This window comes from Lycorma delicatula, chromosome 4 (assembly GCF_047948215.1).
Source record: "Lycorma delicatula isolate Av1 chromosome 4, ASM4794821v1, whole genome shotgun sequence".
NCBI classification, from domain to species: Eukaryota; Metazoa; Arthropoda; class Insecta; order Hemiptera; family Fulgoridae; genus Lycorma; species Lycorma delicatula.
The window spans coordinates 99,441,920-99,464,854 of NC_134458.1; the positions used below are offsets into that span (position 1 = coordinate 99,441,920).

Here is a 22,935-nt window from a genome sequence, read left to right on the forward strand (position 1 = left end):
CACAATCCACCAATTAAAATGACATAACCATTCAAGAATAACAACTATCTTATGTTGTCCTTGAAAAAGTAGATATGAGAAGTGGTTTCCTTCTTTCTTCACTGAGCCACAAATATATGGTTCCATTTCAGCATCACAGCTCATTAAAATTTAAGTGATATTCAGTCCTAAATCAGCATCTTCACCAAAGGGACTAGCTATGTAGTAAAGATAATTATTATCAGAGAAAGCAACTCTTATTGGTGCCTCTTGTAATTTACAAATTTTTTTTTTTCAAATAGTGTTTAATATTAAATATAATATATATTAATAATATAATTACATTTTATATGTATATAGATAGTATAATTATGTTTACTAATAGTAAATATTAATTTATAGTACGGAAATTATTTGCTGAATTTGAAACTGTTTTTACTTCATAATTGTTTTACTTAATAATGCTGTAAAATTCTAAGTGGAAAAATATAATGAAATGAAAACAGTCACTTTACACATTACAATCAGTTTTTATTAAATTATTGTGAAAACATCTATTGCACACTTTTACGTAAAATACTAAACAGTTTATTAATATTTTAATGATTATTTCTAACAAATTATTATTTTTCTTAAACTTTTATAATATTTTTCATGCGTAATGGCTATCATTTTATATATATATCTAAGATCTGTGACAGAATCTTACAGAGTCAAAGAGCTGGTTGATTACCCACCTATTAAGATCAAGTTAATTTGGTAATAGACAAGCATGTAAAAGGCAAAAACTGTTGAGGAGGAGAAAGAAAAGAATACCCAAAATAGGTAATTGGGTATGTAGTAATATGTTGTGATTAAAAGATTAGCACAGAGCAGAAAGAATGGAGAATAGCAACAAACTAATCAACTGAGACAATCCAAAAAATGAATAAAAATAAGGCTTTTTCCACTCTATTTAATATATATATATATATATATATTATACATTACATCAGACAGGGTGGACACATATTACCTATAAAGGAAAGGTATACATTAAACAAAACACAATCAACTTTTACAAAAATCATCTTGTAGAAAAATAATGAAACTGCAGGGATATTAATCACAACATTCATCTCTTACATGTAGCTCACAAAAACGAAGATCTTAATGTACTTGAACAATTGAGAAATTTTCAGATGCATTAAATTTGACAAAACATACCAGTGTTAAATGAATAAACACCATGCATATTACTATACGATACACTAAAGAGGTCTGCTAACTTTTTAAGATCGGTATTGTTTCCTATACTGGCAACAACAATCCTATTGAAGAAGAGCTGAATAATTAGCTGTAAAATGTAACTAAAAAAAAAAGTTAATTTTAAACTTCAACATGTTTTTAAAACCTTCTAAACCAATTCTTTTAACTGAAAACCCAGGTTCTATTTGATACCTCATTTAATTATTTCAAATATTTTGTCATTTTGACTAAAGAAAATGACACTACTATCAGACATTTTGTTTCTTCAAATTGTCATATTACCCAATGTCATTTACATAATTCTAATAAATTGATTTTTATCCCTATTTCATTATATTGGGGTAGCCATTTTGGAAATACAGGAGCATCAGCAAACAAATTTATAATATCAAAATCATTACTAGTAAGAGCATTTAACTTGTACTATTGTCAAGAAAGCACTATGTTTTATCTACATCCTAATGTCTAAAAAAAACCTACATCAGTATTTTCCTTTTGGAACTATCAGTTGGGTAATAATTTATCTACACTTGTGAATAATATTAATATTCCACAAAAACTACTTTTTTTAAATTATGGTTTTATTTTAGAATTTAATTTAAGCCAGATTAGAAGCTAACAGGCACAGTGTGTTTTGGCATAGACTTTATAATAATCTATTGGAACATCATTAATCTTTATTAAAAATAACAGCATCTAGTTAACCATTAAAGGCACAACTAATACAGACATTAACTCAGGTGGTAAGAGTGGCCAAAGTGAGACAAATAGAAAGAGTACTTGAGAATATTATTGGAGGGAAAAATATGCAAGTGGAATGGCAAGGAAGTGTAGTATCCTGCAACACACTACTTTTTTAATGTAAAAACACTTACATGTATAATTTTAAAGCAGATAGCAAATCTAATATATATTTATATAATAAATAATATTACACAATTAAATTATTAATATTCTATTTTCCATTATAATTGTTACGATCAAATATGACAGAACTGATAAATTTTCAATCGTTTTAGTTTATCCTCCAATGTTAATTTGAAAATTTGAGTAACAAAAGTAAGAAATTGTTACTTCCCGCTCAGGAAAACAACAATGACTGCTGGCTGAGAAGTGCAATCATCATATAATACCTTGCCTCATCCAAGTAGCCAAAGTTAAACCAGTTAATTAGACTAAGGATTGGACTTCATCAAATGTCAAGTAATTGGGTATTTTATACAAAATTAAAACAAAAAATAAAATAAAATTAGCATAAAACACAACTAATTTTTTAAATATATGTAAATGCCTTGAAGATATTTTTAGATATATTGTGTAGCTACAAAAATCAATTACTCACTTTATCTTTGCTCATTGTTCATTTAATGTTTTAAATCATTCATTTAATTGTTTTGTTCATTTAATGTCTTTTTCAAATTTTGTGATTGATATTTATAGTGTGTTGCTTGTTATATGCTGCATGTAAAAGTTTGAAGGTGACTTGACTTCCTTTTCATATGACAATCTTTTTACTGTATTTTATGTTATATCTTGTTTGTAAGTATGGAGTGTATAGCCATTACCATGGACTAGATTTTTTAAAGTGTTGAGTTTTTTCATTGTGATAGTCAGCCAAGAATGCATTAATTAAGAAATGCAAGATGTGCTAAAAATTTGTGTTGAATAAGATGAAGAGATTTATTGTTGATAATTAAATCAGTTGTGGCAGGTTTTCAATTTATTACACTTTGAATCTTAGCTAGTTGTTTAATTAAATTCTGGTAGGCACATCCAGACACTTAATACATTGTTACTTCTTAACTAGACTGATGTTAGCAAGATAAATAAAATTTAATTTAATTTCTTTCATACTACATTATAGTATAAGTTTTATACAATGATTTCTGAGAAAAAATACTGAAAGTGAATTGAGAATAATTTTCACTCTCTCATTGTTACAACTTCAAATCTATCATAAGGTAGATTTCTACAAAACAACTAAACAATTATCTGCTATGACCAACCTTCATGTTCTATTGTAGTTTAATGCCAACTATAATCATTTTTTTATGGACAAACACCAAAAAGGTAATTGATTTTTTTTATGGACAAACAACCAAAAGAATACAATGAATCATATAATTAAAAGTTATATAAATTTGTAAGAAATTATGAAAAATGAAAATTATAAATCTATATAAAAGTATTTTTCATGCAACAACATATCGAAACAAAAAGAAAACCACACAATTGTTTAGAAGGATCCCAGAAAATTAATCAAGATTAGTGTAAAAGATCCATTACGGTTAATAATAAATAAGCAACAATGTACATTTACATAAACTGGGAATAATCAAAATAAAAGTAAAAGACTACCGATCAAATTGGATTTAGGTATCTGAGATATCGAAAATTGCTATATAAAGGAGCATGTAATATATCTTCTATGAAGATATGGCACTAAGAAATATTTGAACCCATATGCTTTCTATAATTCTGTTTATTTTCTCCTTGAAATTTATTTTCTTTTACCTGGTTCCTCGGTAATATTTTTTCTCTTTTATTAAACTTATCTTTACAATGTCATCTTAGCAGAAACCATTATTTCATTCTTGAGCTTTCTTCATGAATGACATTTTTTAGTTTGTATTATGGATGGACTTGATCAAATTTGGTATACTTTTCCTTTTACTGTTGCATTAATATATTTTACATATAACATCAAAACTTTTCTACATATTTCATCTTTTGATTTATACATTACCATCTTCTACAATAAGTAAAAAAGCTTATTTTTTATAAACTTCTGTGATCGTTTCTCTTCTTCTCTTACTAAAAACATTTCTTTATTCTGATTTCCTTCCAAAAATAATAAGCTGTTTTCTTCCTGTTGATATTATCCTATTGTTTTCCAAACATCAAATGGCTTTATTTCAGTATTTGTTTAATTTTGAAAAAATCATGTGAAATATACAATTACTATTTCTTTATCAGCATGATAAAATACAGTTTGCACTTTTTATTCTAATATATGACTTTTTTAAGGATATCTCGTGTGGAATTTAATACTGAATATAATAAACATTTCACAAAGAAGAGTGACATATAGATGAAAGTGAGGCAGTATGTCTAACAAACCATGCCTATTAGTAATAATAATTGATGGTGATATTTCATATTATTCATTCATACATTTGTTGGGACCATACTTCCCCAAAAACCACTTGTAACAGTTTGATAACTTCTCCTGTCACAATACAATGTTGTAGGTGGATCTCTTTAACATAAAATTACCATCTATATTTAATTGAGGATTTAAAGAAGCCAGTAATTCTAACTGTTGCACTCTAGTAGGAATTTTCATCTCTAATAAAAGCAAAAAGAGAATTTAAAAATTTGATCTAAATGAAATTGCTCATGGACTAAGTAAAGAAATTTTTTTGCTAGTGTTTTAATCAGTTAATATCTTTTTCCCAGTCAAGCAGAAACATAACCCATTATTTCTCATATAAAGCGACACATTAATTTTCTATGGACACAGTTTCAGTTTTTCTTATTTTCTGTATAAATGCAAAGCATCTGAGGTACAAATGGTGCTAGTCAGAATTTCTTTCTCAGAGAATATGATGTTCATATATACAGCCAACTGTTGTGGTGAACAGAAAAAAGGTGTAAAATTTAATGTTACCTGCATTTCAATGGTCTTGGTAAACTGATATGTATAGTATATATTTTTCCTCAATGAAGAAAGCAGTAGTAGACCACAAAGCTTCTTATTCTTCTTAGTGTGCCAGGAATGAGATCTCATTATTATTGGGAATGGCAATGTCATTCAAATGCAATTCATTAAATTGTTTTTATGGATAGAAAAAATTAATTCTCACTGCTACTTTTTTCCAGGCAAGTCAGTTTCTTGGAATTCCAGGTGGTTTTAGTGTACCTGGAGCTGGGATGATACCCAGTACCAGTGGTAGCATATTTGGCGGAGGTACAGGAACACCATTTGGAGGTACTACAGGAATACAACTAGGAGGCTCAGGATTACCTTTTGCTGGAACCGGTCTAGGTTTAGGAACTGGGACAGGAAATTTAGGTTTAATGTTCCCATGGACTACAAACACTCAATCGCAACAAATAGATTATCCTTGTCCACCAGGTTGTAATATATTATATCAATGTTCTGGATGTACTGGAGGTTTTGTTGTTGTAAACACAGCAGTTAGACCAGCTAATGTAACAACGCCAGCACCAATAACAATGCCACCACGTACGTATAATGTTTTCTATATTACTAACTACATATAATACAAAAATTATTATACAGGCAGATAAATTATTATAATATTATATAACTACAATATTCTTTCAGCATATTCAAGAAATAAATTAAAATAGTAATGTGTAAAAAGAATAATAAAAATAAACAATGTACTAACAAAACTATGAACACAATTTTGTTAATAAATTATAATAGAATATCAAAGCATACATTATATGCAAACTTCTCATTCAGCATTATATCTTCATTCTTGAAAAACAATGATAAATATAATAAGTTGAAAAAAATTGTTCCCATACAAACAATGAATTAAATGAATATGTGAAGACTGTTTTAAGTGATATTTTTGAGTGTTTTATATTGCTAATATATTACAATTATGTTAGTAATGACAGCTGCCAACAGCAAAAAGAAAATTAAAACAGTGTTTTTTTGATTTTTGTAAAATTTATTTCAAAAATGATAGCTGTTTTGGTACACAGTACCTCCAAAGTACAATCCATCAATTATAATTGACAATAATATGATATCAAGTTAAATGTTATTTATTGTTACATCATCATTTTACATATATATATATATATATATATATATATATATTATGTGTGTGTGTGTGTGGTAACTTATCTATTTACTCTGTTTTGGTAGTTTAAATTTCATCTAATATTAAATTTTATTAGCACAGTGGTCAATATGTTAATCAATAAAAATTAAGTTTCCCTCCAAATCTTTTTTTACAACTGCTAATTTACAGAATCCTGACCAATGTCATATCTGTTTTGGGCATAAATGCTATTTTTAACATATTCTAAAATGTTCCCTGATTCAACTTTATTATTTTAAATTGACTCATAATTTCCATGTAAAATTTAATAAAAAATTCAACAGTGTATTGTACATCGATACTTCAATCCATTTTCAAGATATTAGCCATTAAAAGGCCTACTAACTGAGGGTGTTTAATTTTAAATAACTAAATTTTGACTAATAATAAAAATTACTTCACTTTTCTGAAAATGAAATTTTTTTATTAATTTATAATTAAAATTATTAGGAGCACAAGTGCTCAACATTTAATCCTCTAACTTCTAGACAGTAATATATTTTACCCTGAAATGCTCTTATTACCTTTGATTATGGATGTCACCATACCAAACATTCACTTTCAGACAGTTGCAGATGAATGTGGATTTTTTGATCAGAGAGCCTAACATCATCATTATAAATTGAACTGTTCGAGGCTTATCATTAATTTTAATTTCATAGAGTAGCTGCAGTTTATAAGCATGAAGTTTCAATTGCTTACAAGAATATCATGGACAGTGCTTTTACAAATGTTACTTGATGACTGTGATATGTTGTAAAGATATTAATAATAGTCATCAAATTTCTTCTATATTTTTGGCAAAAAAACAGTTCAAAACATTTTGAGCATCAAAAAAACAGTATTTTCCTATCATATTATCAGTTATGTGCACTAAAAGACAATATAAAAATTGAAAATGCAGTGTATAGTGGTGTCAGTTAAACAATCAGTAAAAATACTAGATATATGTTAGACAATATAAATACATAGTAAAATTAATAGATGAATAGTAATTTTAATGTAAGCCTTTATTTTATCTAGTGATATTATGAAAATAGCTATGTTTTTATTTGTAATATATAAATTGTACATGACATATACAGAGACTTAAAATGATCTTAGTCTCTGACTTTTTAGATTTTTTTTCAGTTTTAACAAAATTCTTTCTTTAAAACTGAAATTATTTCACACATAAAGATAACATTTATACCATTTGAAATTATTTAATTTTCTGTTCGTACAGTCTAATTTATAAAAACTGAAATTTTTTTTAACATAAGTTAAACTAACAGCATATTTTAATGTAGAAATCATATCTTTTATAAGCATAGTTAATTTTTATTGAATGAACAGAATAGTCAAATATGATTTCAATTTAAAAACAAAGAGTATGAATATTTTAGCTTGTTATAATAACTGATCACTCATAATTAACCCAATTAATAAATTACATTAAACAATTTTCCAGTTTTATTTTGTTTTAGCTGCAAACACTACAGCTGCTCCAACAACTACTACTACCACCACCACTTCCCCTCCACCCACTACTACCACAACAAGAAGGCCAACAACAAATACCACTACCACAAGCACGACAACTGTATACTATATATATCCATCATGGTAAGAGATTTAAATGTAAATAAAAATGCATGCTTTGCATACTATATTATGCAATATGGTTTCCTATTTTAAAATAAAATCCATATGTAATAATATTATCACAGTATTTTTCCCAAACGGCTTTAAACTCTATTTTATTTTGTGATGTATGTGAAACATCAGATACTATTCAATAAGCAACATCTGATTTGATTTATTCTGATCCTTTATTTTTCAATAAAACATACTTTCAGATTTACCTCCATCAATTCTTAAATAAGGCTCTTGACATAAATATAATGTAATTTTTTTTGTACTTAATTTAATATTATTAACAAAGATGTGATGATAGAAGTAAGTACCTTCTTTGTACATATTTTATTCATAAAAAATAAAGGATAAATCAATAAACAAAATGAACTTTCTTATATTTTACTGCTTGGGTTAAAAAATTAATTTATTAATTAAAATTGAAAATTTCAATTTCACCAGTAAATATCCATTAAATAAAATAAAAAAAATAAATAAATATCCATTTAAAAAAAAATTATCTTGCTATTTACTATTAATATTATTTATTTTAATAAACATATATAAATTGATTTATATTTTACTTTTGAACACTCAGTTCAGTGAAGAACAGCTGACTATTCATAATATTTAATTTTTGTTTTAAACCTAACATACACAGTAGGTCTGAAAAGTTCCTAAACTAAATTTCTGTAGTCGATAGAAGCAGTGCCATCTCTCAAACAACCAAGGAACTATGTAATACGATGTCTGACAAGCGTTGTATAAAATTTCATCATGTTTCATCACTCCAATCTCCACACGCAGACAATATTACGTGGCCAAATATGGCCGCGTACATTGTGTTCATGTGACCTTGTGCGAGCTCGCAACATGGAACAGAGAAGCACGATAAAATGTTGTTACGACTTCAAAAATCCTTCATTGAAACTTATTCTATGATACAGCAAGCATTCGGTGACATATACATGTGGTAGAAGCGGTTTAAAAACTGTGTAGAGAGTCATTGGATGATGACAAACGAAGCGGGAGGATTCTTTAACAGCTGTTAATGACGAAAACATTGTGAAAGTGCACGCTCTCCTGCTCGAAAAACCTCATCTTACCCTTTGAGCCATAGCAGAAGAGCTAAACACCAGTGAAGGTGTGGTACGTACAATTCTAACAGAAAAAATGAATCACCAAAAGGTGTGCTCTCGTTTCGTTCCACACTTCTTGACTGAAGAACAAAAATAGGTGCATCTTTCTTGCGCTCAAGACTTCCTTGAAACTGCTGATGAAAGCTGGTGCTTCATGTATGGTCCGCAAATGAAGTGTCAATCTGCTGCTTGGTTGAGTTCTGGAGCACAAAAACCGGCGAAAGTCAGGCCATGAACTCTAAATTCTATTTGGAAGTAATGAAATGCCTGATGCATCACATTCGTCAAATCTGGCTCGAGTACTGGGATCCAGGCAGTTGGGACTCTCTTGCACAACAATGTCCCGGCACACATGGCAACAGTTTTAACACTATTACACTGCAAATGAAATCCCACCCGCCCCAACTTGTCCCCAGCAGACTACTTTTTGTTCCCTAAACTCAAGTTGAAGATGAAAGGCCGCTTTTTCAACAACATTCCACTCATCCAAAGGACTTGCACCGAGGAGTTGAAGGCGATTTCTCCAAAGCGTTTGACAGGCTCTACCGGCACTGCAACAAATTTATAACTAACGAAGGGTTCTATGTAGAAGGCTGATGTGAGTAAATTCATTTATCTTTAATCTGTATTTTTATTTAATTTAGTTCAGGAATTTTTCAGGCAACTGTGTAGCTGCTTGTTATTGATGAGAAAAGTTATGTTTTTTTTTTTAAAGTAACTTACGTCTCACTTTACATTATAGCATCTAAAATCATTTTCAACAGATAGACAATTATATAACAGCTAGATGAAATAAATCAAAAATAAAACAAAAACAATGTTATACAGTAAACATAATTTCTACATTTGTTTATTATGATATTCAAATCAATATGTTAATGACATTGTTGTATTTATAATTTGTTTTTAAAATTCAAAATTTATTTAATTATTAATTTGTGAAGGAAATAATTATAATGCATAAAACATAAATGGAACTACATGAAATAATGTTCTTGATGTTTTACGGATTAATATCCGAAAGCACTAAGATATAATAAAAAATTGTTGGTAAGTGGAAACTATTATATAATTATTTTTTAATGATTTTTTATACAATATACATTTAAAATTAGGCTATTTTTTTTTGTAATAAATTGTTTCAGTAAATTACAATGTAGAGTAAAAAAAAAACAACCACATTTAATAAGTTTTTTGTATAAAAATGAACATCATTGTAACTAGATGTAACACAGATAAGAAATAAAAACTACCTTTAAAAAATTGGCTCATATCTAAGATTATTAAAATTTCCTCAAAAACTAGCTTACATTATTTTGCAAAATAAACAAAAAACAATATTTAATAACTTGGTTTGCATAAAAATGAAACTCAATTTCAATTTAACAAAGAATATATGCATAATCACAGCTTAAAGGAAAACTGAAATCACTGACTAAAAGTAATACAGATAAGAAAACTAGAACAGAACAACTTATTTTGTACAGAAAACAAACGTTATTAACATTTACTTGAAAAATATTTTGTCATTATTATTCTTATGTAACTGCAGAATGCCATCAAAGTATGGTGCAAGGCCATGATTAATGATATAAGAGCATTTAGTAGCTGTCCAACCTGGAATTCTGATGCTATACAACCATCAGGAAACATAATTCTAAAAGTTGCATCAATGTCTTCACATGAACTTAAGGATAACTTATAACACTGAGAACCCACATTATCTCCACCTTACATCTTTATAACAAAAAGAAGAAACTGTGTTGTCATTTTGTGTAAATAATGTTGAGGTTTCAAATGTATCATTTGCTGCTGAAATACTGTTAATCTAACCAGAAGATCCAGGTAAAGAACATACAGATGTATCATAACCACCATTCTCACAACTATTGATCAAAGTTTTAGTCTGCTGAGTTGAAGTACCACTGGGAGATGAAATAGATTTTCGGTGAAGACCGAGAATTCCTTATCTTAATTATTTCAGTATGTTGCTTTCCTTTACTGTTTGAAGTCACTGCCTTTTGGGCCACACTGCTGTCTAAAATGTTTTTACACACATCACAAAAAGCATGATATACATCTCTACCTCTTCTCAACCGACTCAATTCTGGATGTAAGTTTATATCACTGGACATTAAAGTTTATAACCACTGGTCATTAAAAGAAATTCCAAGAAAACAGTTAACCTTTAAATTTTTCAATGGTAACTTTTTGTTAAAATTTCACCTGTGGAAAAATCAACTGCACTCTGGAATATTCCTTCTTTAATATAAAAGAATAATTGGGGAATGTAAGTAAGAACAGGACATGTATTTAATCGCTGCTTGATGCACATAGTTGCAATGTACTGGGCAATGGGATCACCACTTCCCGATGCCAGGAAAGTACATCAAATATATTTTGGTATTATTTAAAAAAATACTTATTAATGAAATCTTAATTCGGTAACAAAAAATGTAACTCTGAAATTTTTCCTGATTTTTTCTAAAAATTACTGACTTTTTCTGACTAAGTATATATTTCCCGACTTTTCCTGCCTGAGGGAACCGTGTATTTGGAATTTATTTAAATAAGAAAAAAATTTAATTACCTTTGAATAACACATATATTACATACGGCCTGTAACAAAGATTATAAACCACAGAATGATGGTATAAATTATAAGTGAAGGAAGTTTTTTTGACATCAAAACAGCTAAAGTTATGTTTTTTAATTACTTAGAGTTGACCCACTAGTTTTTTAAGGTTTCACAATAGTTTGCAAATGATAAAGTAAAAGTAAGAAATATTTTCAATTACAACATGCAGTAGTTTTAACAAATATCCATGACAAATACAGCATCAGAATTAATCCCCAAAATATATCTCCAGTGCAATAACAAAATTAATTCAAGTGTTTTTTTTTTTTAATTTTTAGGTGTAGCTCATGGTGCCAACTATATTACAAGCCAACTATACAGCCAAGGTGTGTCTTATACTCATGGTTAGGAATATGATTGATTACTTGCTTATTAATGGAATATAAATAATAGATTTTTATTATTTAAGTAGTAATATTTTGTACATTACAGCATAACTAATTATTTAAAAGGAATCAAATATTATAAACTGTTGCTTTTCAACCCCACTATGTTAGGGCACAAATCTTTAAATTTATTTATATGTAATTATCTGTATTTATATTTATCTGTAATTTATATATTTTTGGAATGATATATTAAGAATCTCATGATGTTAGGGATTATCATTTAAGTGTAGGTTTTAAGAGCCAAATGATCTAAGGAATTTAGATGAAGTAAATAACTGATAAAGAACTAAGCAATTTTAATTTACAAGAGAAAAAATGTGAGTATCTTTTCTTACCCCATGCAATAGAAAAAAAACCAGTAATAATGCAGTTAAATACAAAATGAGAATACAGAAAAGAAAAAGCAACATAAGCAAAAAAAAATCCAGCACTTCTCGCAAAATCAGAAGATGCAGTTTCTCAGATTAAAGACATTTTCTAAATATTAATGCATTTTCTAAATTAGTGACTAAGAACCGGATAGACGAAGATGAATTGAAAATTCAGAAATTCAAATTAAAAATATTCAATTTCCTAACCAAAAAAATTTACAACAAATAAATAATAAAGATGTGTTAAAAGAAAAAAAGTTCAAAAACATTACAGATGATGATGTAACATTAGATGATTTAACAACTACTGTTCCTTCAAAATAAGTAGCACTTATAATAAAAATAGTAGTCAAGTGGTATGAAACATAGAAATATATCAATTAAGTTAAACTATTACAAATTATTTGCAACTTTATTTCAATCAAAAAACATATTTTACAAACTATTAAAAAACCTGAAATGGAAATATGTTTTCAAATACAATGTAACTAACTGGAGATAAAATTATGGTCTACTACAATTTTTTTTTAAATTCTTTTTAATGGTAAATTTAAAATTTATTTTATGTTAGATTTATAAAAATGGTTGTCATTTCACAAAATTAAAATAAATTTATTTATACTATTAAAATATTCATTAAATACTGTAATTAATAAATAATTACACCTATTTAGTACTAAACCATGTTGTAATCATATCCTTTTTTTAAATACTTAATCATGATATAAATTTTTTAGAAACTAAGCTTAGAAAGCTAAGTTTATGCGTAGGATGAGGAGGACTGCTATCCTAGCAATTGGCTTCTATTTCACGTGACATTGTTGCAACACACCAATCCCTCCACTAAAGCAGTGCAAATACTGCTTCAGACACTCAAGGTAGAAATACTGTACATCTATGTGTCTAAACTAAAGAATGAGTGACAAGATTAATGTATAATCCATTTTTATAAGGAAAGGTAAAGAGATTTTCACATAAGTCACTTTTAATCCATACACAGTATTTGTCAGTATAAATTCTTCAATACTGATACAAAATAAGAAGAAAAGCAATTTAGATAGAACCAAAAGATAATTCTTTGTTATACAGTAGTTATGCCTGAAACAAGTTTCACTGTCACTATTTAGCCATGAATAATCATGGAGCTTTACAATCTTATATGTTATAATTGTGTGTTATAATTTTACTAGGTATTTTATCTAGGCTTGTCATAATTCATTATTCACATATTCCTAAGACAAATATTAGATAACATAACCCAAATAAATAATATTATAACAAAAGGCATCATTCTGGAATTAAAAAATTTGCATGAGCTCATTTTTTTTACATTTTTACAAATCAGCTGTAATAGGTATTTCACCTATATTACAAGGGAAAGTTAAATATTATTAAAAAACATCATTCCTTGGGTACTAATGGTCAGCTTTTGAGATAAGTACCTTAACCTTTCTTACCCTATCTTAATCACATCATGTAATGAAGGGCAAATAGTAATTCTAACTTATAAATTGCTAGAAGGGGAAAAAATAATAAGTATATCACAGAAAAATAACATTTAACAAGATGAAGTGAATTCAATGAGTACTTTCTTAGTATTGTATTTCAAATCAGATTAATTCTAGTCTCATGTACTCCTCATTGTAGGATCTGTAAGACTAGAATTTATCATGAATCAATAATTAAAAAATAAAAAGTGTATACTTATTCATTATATGGGTGCCACTTAAAAATATAAAGTTTATTTGTTACCAAAACTATTAGAAAAAAGTAATTAAAATATTTTTACACATATGTATAATAATCATTACAGAACATAATTTAAAAACATTTTTTAAGTCAAATATAATGTAACCTAGCAAATGAAGAGACAAGAATATATTGGCATACAAATACTAATTCAATAAACTCAAAACAAATACCAGCTCAGAAATAAGCTATAGCAAAGCTATAAGGAGACATAACCAAAACACTTTTTAGCTACTTAGAGCTAAACATTCTAATCTATTTAGAGCTTGGTTAATCTTCTTTTTTTCTTTTTTCTTTTTTAAATTGAAACTGTCTGACATTCAAACTGACACCCCCTGACGTAGAAAATATCAGCTTTTGGAAAGAATTTTCATTATTCTAACCTCTTATGTTTATTTTAAGATATCATTTATTAAAATGTGTATCGTGAAAGAACAGCATGCTGCTGTAAGATTTTTATTTTCTGAAGGCGCAAAACTGGCCAAAATTCACTAGCAAATGATAGTATATAAAACATTCAAATTTTTATAAGTAGATTGAACAGTTTAAATACGGCAAAACAAGTGTCACAGATTTTCATAGTGGAAGGCTGGTGGCAGCAAAGAGCTAATGAGCTAATAAAGAATGCAGGATACCTTGCTCAGACAGCAAGGTAAAAAATTCTTTACTATTGGAATAAGAAAGCTCACAAAAATAGGGGTCTAGTGCCATATTTGTAACAGTAACTGTTGCAAAATCTAGACAGTGCATTGTAATATTTTTTCATAAACAATTGTTTTTATCTTTAAAAAAATCGCTGCTCTTTCTTTCCATATGACTTTGGTATAAGAGGTAAAAAAAATAAAAATCTTCATGTGCATTTTATTTAAAATTCTTTTTATTCTAAACTTTTTTCTGTTTAAGCTAAAATGATTATAATATGAGCAATAACTGAATCACAAGTGATCTTAAAAAACTAATTAGTGAAAATTAAATGCATTCACTCCCTGAGAGGTAATAATATATAATAATAATTAATATGTTTCTATAAATTTTAGCTCAGGTATGAATAAAATATTAATTTCAATAAATAAACTACAATAAATAACTAAAATAAATACTTTAATAGATTACAACACTTATAGATCTCTAGTAGCACCATAAGATATTGTAGAAGATGTACTTATTTTAGAATTTTTCATCATATTAGAAAATATACCCATTGACTTTGATAACAAATGATTAGGCGATCCATCTTCAACAATTGTACCTGATTCCAGAACAATTATTCTATCACACTGCAACAAGTTATCCAGCCTATGCTGTAAAAAATTGAAAAAAAGAAATCTGACATTACATAAAATACAATGCATAACCATTCAAAACTCAACTATGCCTAGGCATACTTCAAACTTGATATCAAATTACATTCACTTATGTGATGGTTCGTCAAGGAAGACTATCTTATAAAAGAAAACTACATTTAGCTGTTGAAGTTCTTGTAAGTTTACTTCTAGTAAAACAACATTTTAGCCAAAATCATAGAAAAATTCTAAACTGGCATTATTTATGCATATAGGTTATATTTTTTGAGTGGGTTAATATAAAAAAGGTTATGCTGCTAGAAGTGAAGCATTATTCAGAATGGTACCTTTTCAGACCTAAAACTTACATGAAAAATTATAAAATATGAAGAAAAAACATTTTACAGAAAGAAGACAATCCTTCATGAAAAACTGTAGTCTTATTCCATAATCAAACTTTTTTTTGGGGGGGGGGAAAGCAGGGCTAAATAGGATGGAAATTTTTATGGAAGAACAATGTAATAATTTTTTCACTGAATAAAATTTTTTTGTTTTAACAGCTGGCATTAAATTTTACATTTAAGGTAGAATAATCTGTGAAAAAAAATTTTTTTTTTACAAAATATAAAAAATATAAATACATACTTAATGCAGAAAATGCTGTAAAATAAAAAAAAGGATTGAGCTGAGTTGAAGATTGTTCTTTGTTACAATATGGAACATTTTATAATTAAAACCTGCATAATACAAAATAAAAGCCTGATCTTGCAAACAAAAAAAAATATAAAATCTACATTATACTTATTAACATCTCTACTGTAATTTCTACTTAAAGTTTTATGTAACAAACTTATTAAATTCAGTGATTTTTCATCAAATGATAATGATATACATACATATTTACTTCAATACAACTTTTTTTCAATTCAATTCATACTTAGTACTGTAAACTGAAATCATAAAGCATCACATATCTTTTACAAATTCAAAATTTATATTTAGGTCTATGAAAATGTCAATACAGAGAAGTAATAATTCTAATGGCATACTTTATGAATAAATAAAAATCATTTATAATGAACAGAACTAATCTTATTTGAAAAACAAAAAAGTCTACAAAACAAACACTAATGAAAATACCATCAATCAAACACTCCTGAAACAGATTATATTTGACATTATTGAGTGAAAAATTAATATGAATAAACACTTTCCACCACTACTAATTCACAAAATTCCTTCCAACTACAAAAAAGTTAGAATGGACTAGTACTCATGAACAAAACAAGAATGATCACAATTCTTTATGAATACTTTCATCAAAATTCAACACCTGTTTTTAAAAAATTTTTTTTAGATTGTTTAACCTCCAGGACCACCATTAGGTATTGTTTCAGAGGATGAGATGAATGATTTTTGAAGCGTGTGTGAAAATTCCATGCCTGACTAGATTTGAACCTGGGACCTCCGGATAAAAGGCCAAGATGCTACCACTCACGCCATGGAGGCTGGCGTTTTTTAAAGTTTGTCTAGTTGTTAGTAATGCTGACCTCTAGATCAGCTGGTCTCAAATAGAATTCATAGCTTAGTCTGGCATTTTTTACCTACCATTTCATCCATTTTATCTTCCTCACTAAAATGCATACAAAAGCAAGATCAAGGTCATAAAAATAAAAAACAAGAATATTGAATACTCACATAGAAAAACTGTTCTCAAGAATATTGTAACACTAATTTTTCTACATAAACATATTAAGAATGCTACTGTAACGAAGTACTTTTATGAGCAAACTTACCATAATTCTTACTTTTTCATAAAATAAAAGAAGATTTTTAAGATATTTTATATTACAAGTTGTTCATAAGATAATATATATATATATCAAAACATCTTTGTTTCATGATATATGCTGTATAGTTTATTTACATTACGGTCACTTTATTTTAGGGTAAGGCATACCTCAAATCTGAAATAAACCTATATAAGGATTTATTTGAACTTAATGAAGCAATCAATGAAAAAAAAAGAAAAATATTATCAATTCAAACCAAAAGTTTCCATAGCCAGATCAAAAGCAATGAGATATTTATTTTTTCACATATTAATAAAAGATTAATGTCCAATAATAGTTACTACGACGGATGGATAATGAATTTCAAGCATGTAAAGTATGTCACAGCTGATTGGGCTTGAACCTCCAGATAGAAGAAAGAGGTGCTACCATCATGCGACTCAAAGATCAGCAGAGTGGTAGTAGTACTAATTTGATACTATTAAACTTGGAGTAACTAGTTATTAATGTAACAGAGGCCAATTAGTGGATTAATTATTATTTGATAGCAAGATTAACCGTTAAGATTTTTGTACATGAAATAAAACTTAAATTTAAGATTCATTCAACCATCCTTGTTAAATACACATCATTGGGGTTTTTAAATAAAATTAAATAATTTATATTTCCAGAGATAAAATGAAAAAATTAAAATCATCTGCTACAAAAACCAAAATTTATATACTTACAGCAATTGTAATGATAGTTCTTCCATTGAAGGCAGTTCTAGCTGCTTGAAATAATTTTTTCTCAGACTCTACATCTAGAGAGCTAGTTGCTTCATCCATAACAAGGCATACAGCATTGTGTAGTACAGCTCTGGCAAGACAAAACAACTGACGTTGGCCAGCGCTTAAATTTACTCCACCTTCTTTCACTTTACCATCTACATACATGCACAAATAAAACTCAGTAATAATATTCAAATGCAGCATTTAAATTAATTTAGGAAACTGATACACTACGAAAAAAAGAATTAAATCTTTTTTAAAATAAGTTTAATAAGGAAAAGAACTTATCAACAGTACAGAAAATGCAATCATAACAATATAATTATATTGTCATTATATACTATTATTTAAGTAGAGTGTTAAAAATTGGTTTTTATTATTGTAAGTGAAAGGTTTTTGTTAATATGTTTACTTTCATAATAGATTGAATGTCTGATTAATCTATAAGAAAATAATGATACATTTAACCGGAAAATACAGTGTGGTTTTAAAAGAGTAACAATTATATCTGACTTAAAAAAATGTTCAAATATGTGCCTTATTGCACTTTCCAGAATTCAAAGCATGTGTTGCTGGTTCAATAATATTTTCAATAAATACCTTATTATTGTGATTAATTATATTTTTATTATGTATAATTTATAATAGATTAAGATACATTTTATTTAAGATATTTATAGTATTAGTAACTTTTTCATATTGTTTAGGTTAATTATTGTTATGTACACAGTGTTATATTTAGATTCACAATTTTAAGTTACATTTTATAACAAAATTGAAATCACTTTTAAATGCATTTACTTTTAACATCTTTTTAACAACTGATTTACTTTACATCTTTTAAGAACTGATTTGTTTTACATCCTTAAACACAATGTAATACTTATAGTAGCTATAAAGAAAAAAATTATATTATAATAGCTGTTGAACTCAACCTAGATTAACAAATTTGTATGTCTTACATAAGTAAGAAGAAATAGTTACATAGTTTATCATAAATAAGGAGGACATGAGACTGAACATAACTGCCCATCTAAAATCCCGAGGAATTTTCCTTTATAATATTTAAATGAATATTAATAATCTTTATTTGTAATCTTAACAAGTTTAACAACATAATTATAAATATGTATTATACAAAGTAAAATAATTTAAGATGTTGTATAAATAACATAACTGAATAAAGGTATTCAGTTACGTTATAAAGGTATTGTATAATCATAACTCAAATAATGATTTTAAATACAAATTATACAATAAAATATTCGCAAAAAAATTAATTGTACATATCATTTACAGTTAAATTATTGAATCAATAGTTTCAAATTATGTTCACATCAATTATACATAACACAATAATAAATAGTAACGAATAATAATAATAGAGCTCGATTTATTAGCAATTTTTTTTCTTTGTGCATAAATATTTTAATAATTATTGTTCTAGTAAATTGGGTAACTGAATCTATACATGCTTAATGTACATCGGGATAGTGTATCTATACCTACTTAATGTAAACTGGGTATGCATGCTTAATGTACACAGGGACAATGTGATGTAGTATGTTTGTGCTGTATGTATGTAGGTATGTATGCATGTAGTGTGTGATTGTACTTGTAAGTTGTTAATAGCTGTAATCGTTTAAAGTAAAGAGCAATATGAACATCTGTAATAGTTACATTGATATGTATCTAGTTCGTAGCAATAAATTAATTAACAGATTAAATCATAACATGAGATTACAAATTTTAACATGAAATCATAATAATAACATAATGTAATAAATCACACAATATCTTGAAATATCATCATTTAAATTATCTAACTGTTTATTTACAAAATAAAATTTATGTTAATGTTTAAAAGTTGTTAAAAAAACAATTTATGTATAGATCTCTTTAGTGACCCATTAGCTGTTGTTTGTAAATCTACAACTCTGACTAAGTTGTCAGAACCTGGATAAACCTGAGTTATAACTCCATGCTTCCAATGTGCATGGGTGAAGTACTTTCGTTGGTGATCAGAACTAGATCTCCAATCAAAAGGTTACGGGTGAGAAAACGCCATTTGTTGCGTTGTTGAAGATAATGCAGATAGTCCTTTGATCATCAATTCCAAATGGATTGTATAAATTTTTGGAGCAGTTGCCAACAACCTAATCGTGTAATTTCAACCCTTTAATAACTGGGTTCAGGTAAAAATGTGAGAGGACATCCAATAAGAAAATGTCCTGGTGAAAATGGTACTGAGTCTCTATGGTCTGTGGATATAGCAAAAATAGGGTGAGAATTAAGACAAGCCTCTATCTGTGTTAAAATTGTATAAAATTTCTCAAAGTTGAGAATTGTTTTTTCTATTACACAACATATATGTCATTCAACATTCAATTTGATTGCAACATGCAATCAAAAGTGTCAACTTTTGATTGCATGTTGTTAAACCACCAAAATGAGGAGATGAAGGAGGAATAAATGACCAATTAATTCCTTGTAACGTACAAAAGGTTTGAGTATTTGTTTGACTTTAAAAGTTCATACAAGTTTTACAAAATATTTCTAGCAGAATGAAAGTTATCATTGTTATCCAAAAATATTTTAGCAGGTATACCTTCATGTGAAATGAATCTTTTGAAGATGGAAATAAATGATTGTGAAGTAAAATCAGAAACTAACTCTAAATGAATAGCCTTAGCGGCTAAACATATAAAAAGTGCTATGTAAGCCTTACTCAATGTTTTAAATCTCTGCCCCCCATGACGAATTATAATTGGGCCACTATAATCTACTGCGCAAGAGAATGTTCAGAAAGGAATCATTCTACCAGGGGCTAATTGACCAAGCTGTTGGGATTGAGTTTTTGCATCAAATCTAAAGTAAATTAAATACTTATGAGTGATTGACGAAATGATTCTTTTTGCATTTATTACCCAGTATCTCTGTCGCAACGAATGATGCGACATAGTGTAGAAGTGATGCATATTCGTAGTGATGCGAATAGTGTAAAAGTCTTAAGTGTTCAGAGTAGATAATTAATTTCATAAAATTCACACTTGGATGTAAAATGACAGGATGTTTAATGTGATATTGTAGGAGAGAACATTGAAGTCTGCCTGCTACGTGGATTAGACCTAAATCATTAAAAAATGGATCTAGTGAACTAAGCTTACTTTGTTTATAAATGATCTGATTGTTTTTGAGATTCTTTATCTCATTATTGAAATACATGGATTGTGATTGACAGATAGAAAAGTAAAAAGTATGATCTAATTCCTTAGTAGTTAAAAGTACTAAAATTACGTTCGATGGTTTTGATTTAATATTGTGAATGAATCTGAAACAGACTAAATGTTCATAATAAAGCATGTAAAGATGAAAACTTTTGTGTGTAATCACATACAACATTAGATATACATGAAGTTAACATAGTTTTATGCCTTTCTAATAAGCATTCAGGATTTAAATTATCATCATTGAACGTAATATTACAATTCATTGGCCAATGGGAAGAAGATTGTAATAGCGAAAGAGGACCATGCCACCACAGTGACATATCAAGTAACTTGCCTGGTCAGCAACCTCTAGACAATATGTCTGCTGGATTATCAGAGGATCTGATGTAATGCCAATTGGTAATTGAAGCATTTTGTTGAATTTCAGAAACTATATTACCTATAAATACTTTCCAATTTGAAGAATGTCCATGAATCCAACAAAATGCTATGGTGGAATCCAAGTATAAGTGTATCTTGTCAAAATGTATCCTTAATGCAGTAGATACCTTCATGAATAAACGTGAAAATAGTAAACAACCACAGAGTTCAAGTCTGGGTAATATGATTTTTTTTAAGGGGGCAAATTTTGATTTGGAACATAGTAAATTAGATGTAATTACATGGTTGGAGTGTAAAGTGTATATATAAAGACAACCGTAGCCCGTAATAGAGGCATCAGAAAATTCATGTAATTGAATAGAATGAATTTTACTATTATTATTAAATAGATTTTCTGATTAGAGTAATTTTTCTATTTAGATTTTTCTAAATTACATTTTCTAATTAAGAGAAATTTTTGAATTTTTCTATTTAAAGTAATTGTTGAAAATACTACTTTCAACAAATTTTTATATTTTTCTCTTTATTTTTTAAAACTCTCACTAGATAATCACACTATGTTCTGGTGATGTTGGTAATAGCATTTTAAATTTCTAGGGCTATATGAGGGTCTCATTATTATTATTATTATTTTTTTTTTTTTTTGTAGCTCCCAACTTATCTGTACAGAACTCAGTACAAAATATCATCATTACTACATGGTTTAAAAGTTTGGAACCTGTTACAATAGTTACTATCTTTTCATAATTTAAATACTGTTTAACTGTAACTACTTCATAAGAGAAAATATTCATTTTTCTTGACTGTGTTCTATGCAAGTTCATTTATTCAGCTGGGCCAGTTTTTAGATTTTTACATCATAGAGCTGACATCTGCCCAGTATACTTTCTTCAGTAAATACTGACAGACCATGTTGTCAATTAATCAACTGGCCAGTTTGTGTACATACATTATGTCAGTGAGGAAGAGGTCCAGGGAGGACAGCATTTCAATAACAGCAATGAGGTGAAGCAGTCGAACTATCTTGGTTTTGACATAACAAATCTTTCTACACTGCAGGTATCTAGGCACTAGTGAAATGCTGGGATAAATGTAAAAATGTAGTAGGGGATTACATCGAGAAATAAAAGTATTCTTTACTATCAAGTGTGTTCTACATTTATTAAAAATTAACAGTGCTGGACTCACCTGAACATCCCTCATATATTATATATATATTACTTTTTCACAAAGTCATTACCCAAAAATGTAGCCACCTGTTTTAGCGTAATAATCAGTTTTTTCAAACTGTTGTCAAAGAATTCAGTTGCCAGGATAACCCAGCTGGTTATTAACCCCATTCATGAACTATTCATTGGTATACAAGCACTAGATGGCTGGCCAGACCATACTCTTTGTGAAGAAAAGATTGCCAATATGTACAATGTCCAGGAAAGTCTCTTGTTTGAGATACTTAAGTAAAGCCATATCATTTATTTTAGATTAA

The 22,935-nt window shown here is 28.0% G+C and overlaps 2 protein-coding genes across 4 annotated transcripts in view; one reads left to right on the plus strand and one right to left on the minus strand.

Moving 5' to 3' along the window:
* Positions 1–12,562, plus strand: part of LOC142323686 (uncharacterized) — a 27,895-nt gene extending 15,333 nt beyond the window's left edge. Inside the window, exons 2-4 of the mRNA XM_075363785.1 lie at positions 5,110–5,476; positions 7,559–7,697; positions 11,762–12,562. Of these exons, the coding sequence (XP_075219900.1) occupies positions 5,110–5,476; positions 7,559–7,697; positions 11,762–11,840 (585 nt within the window). The 3' untranslated portion in view covers positions 11,841–12,562. The remainder of the gene's footprint in view (positions 1–5,109; positions 5,477–7,558; positions 7,698–11,761) is intronic.
* Positions 12,563–14,888: 2,326 nt separating this feature from the next.
* The window catches only part of Sur (Sulfonylurea receptor), a 134,401-nt gene continuing 126,354 nt past the window's right edge, over positions 14,889–22,935 (minus strand). For 2 of the 3 annotated variants that reach the window (XM_075363787.1, XM_075363786.1), the window contains 2 exons: positions 17,797–17,993; positions 14,889–15,293 (listed from right to left, as the gene is read on the minus strand). In XM_075363787.1, the coding sequence (XP_075219902.1) occupies positions 15,111–15,293; positions 17,797–17,993 (380 nt within the window). In that variant the 3' untranslated portion in view covers positions 14,889–15,110. The remainder of the gene's footprint in view (positions 15,294–17,796; positions 17,994–22,935) is intronic. The other variant, XM_075363788.1, reaches the window with a different exon arrangement.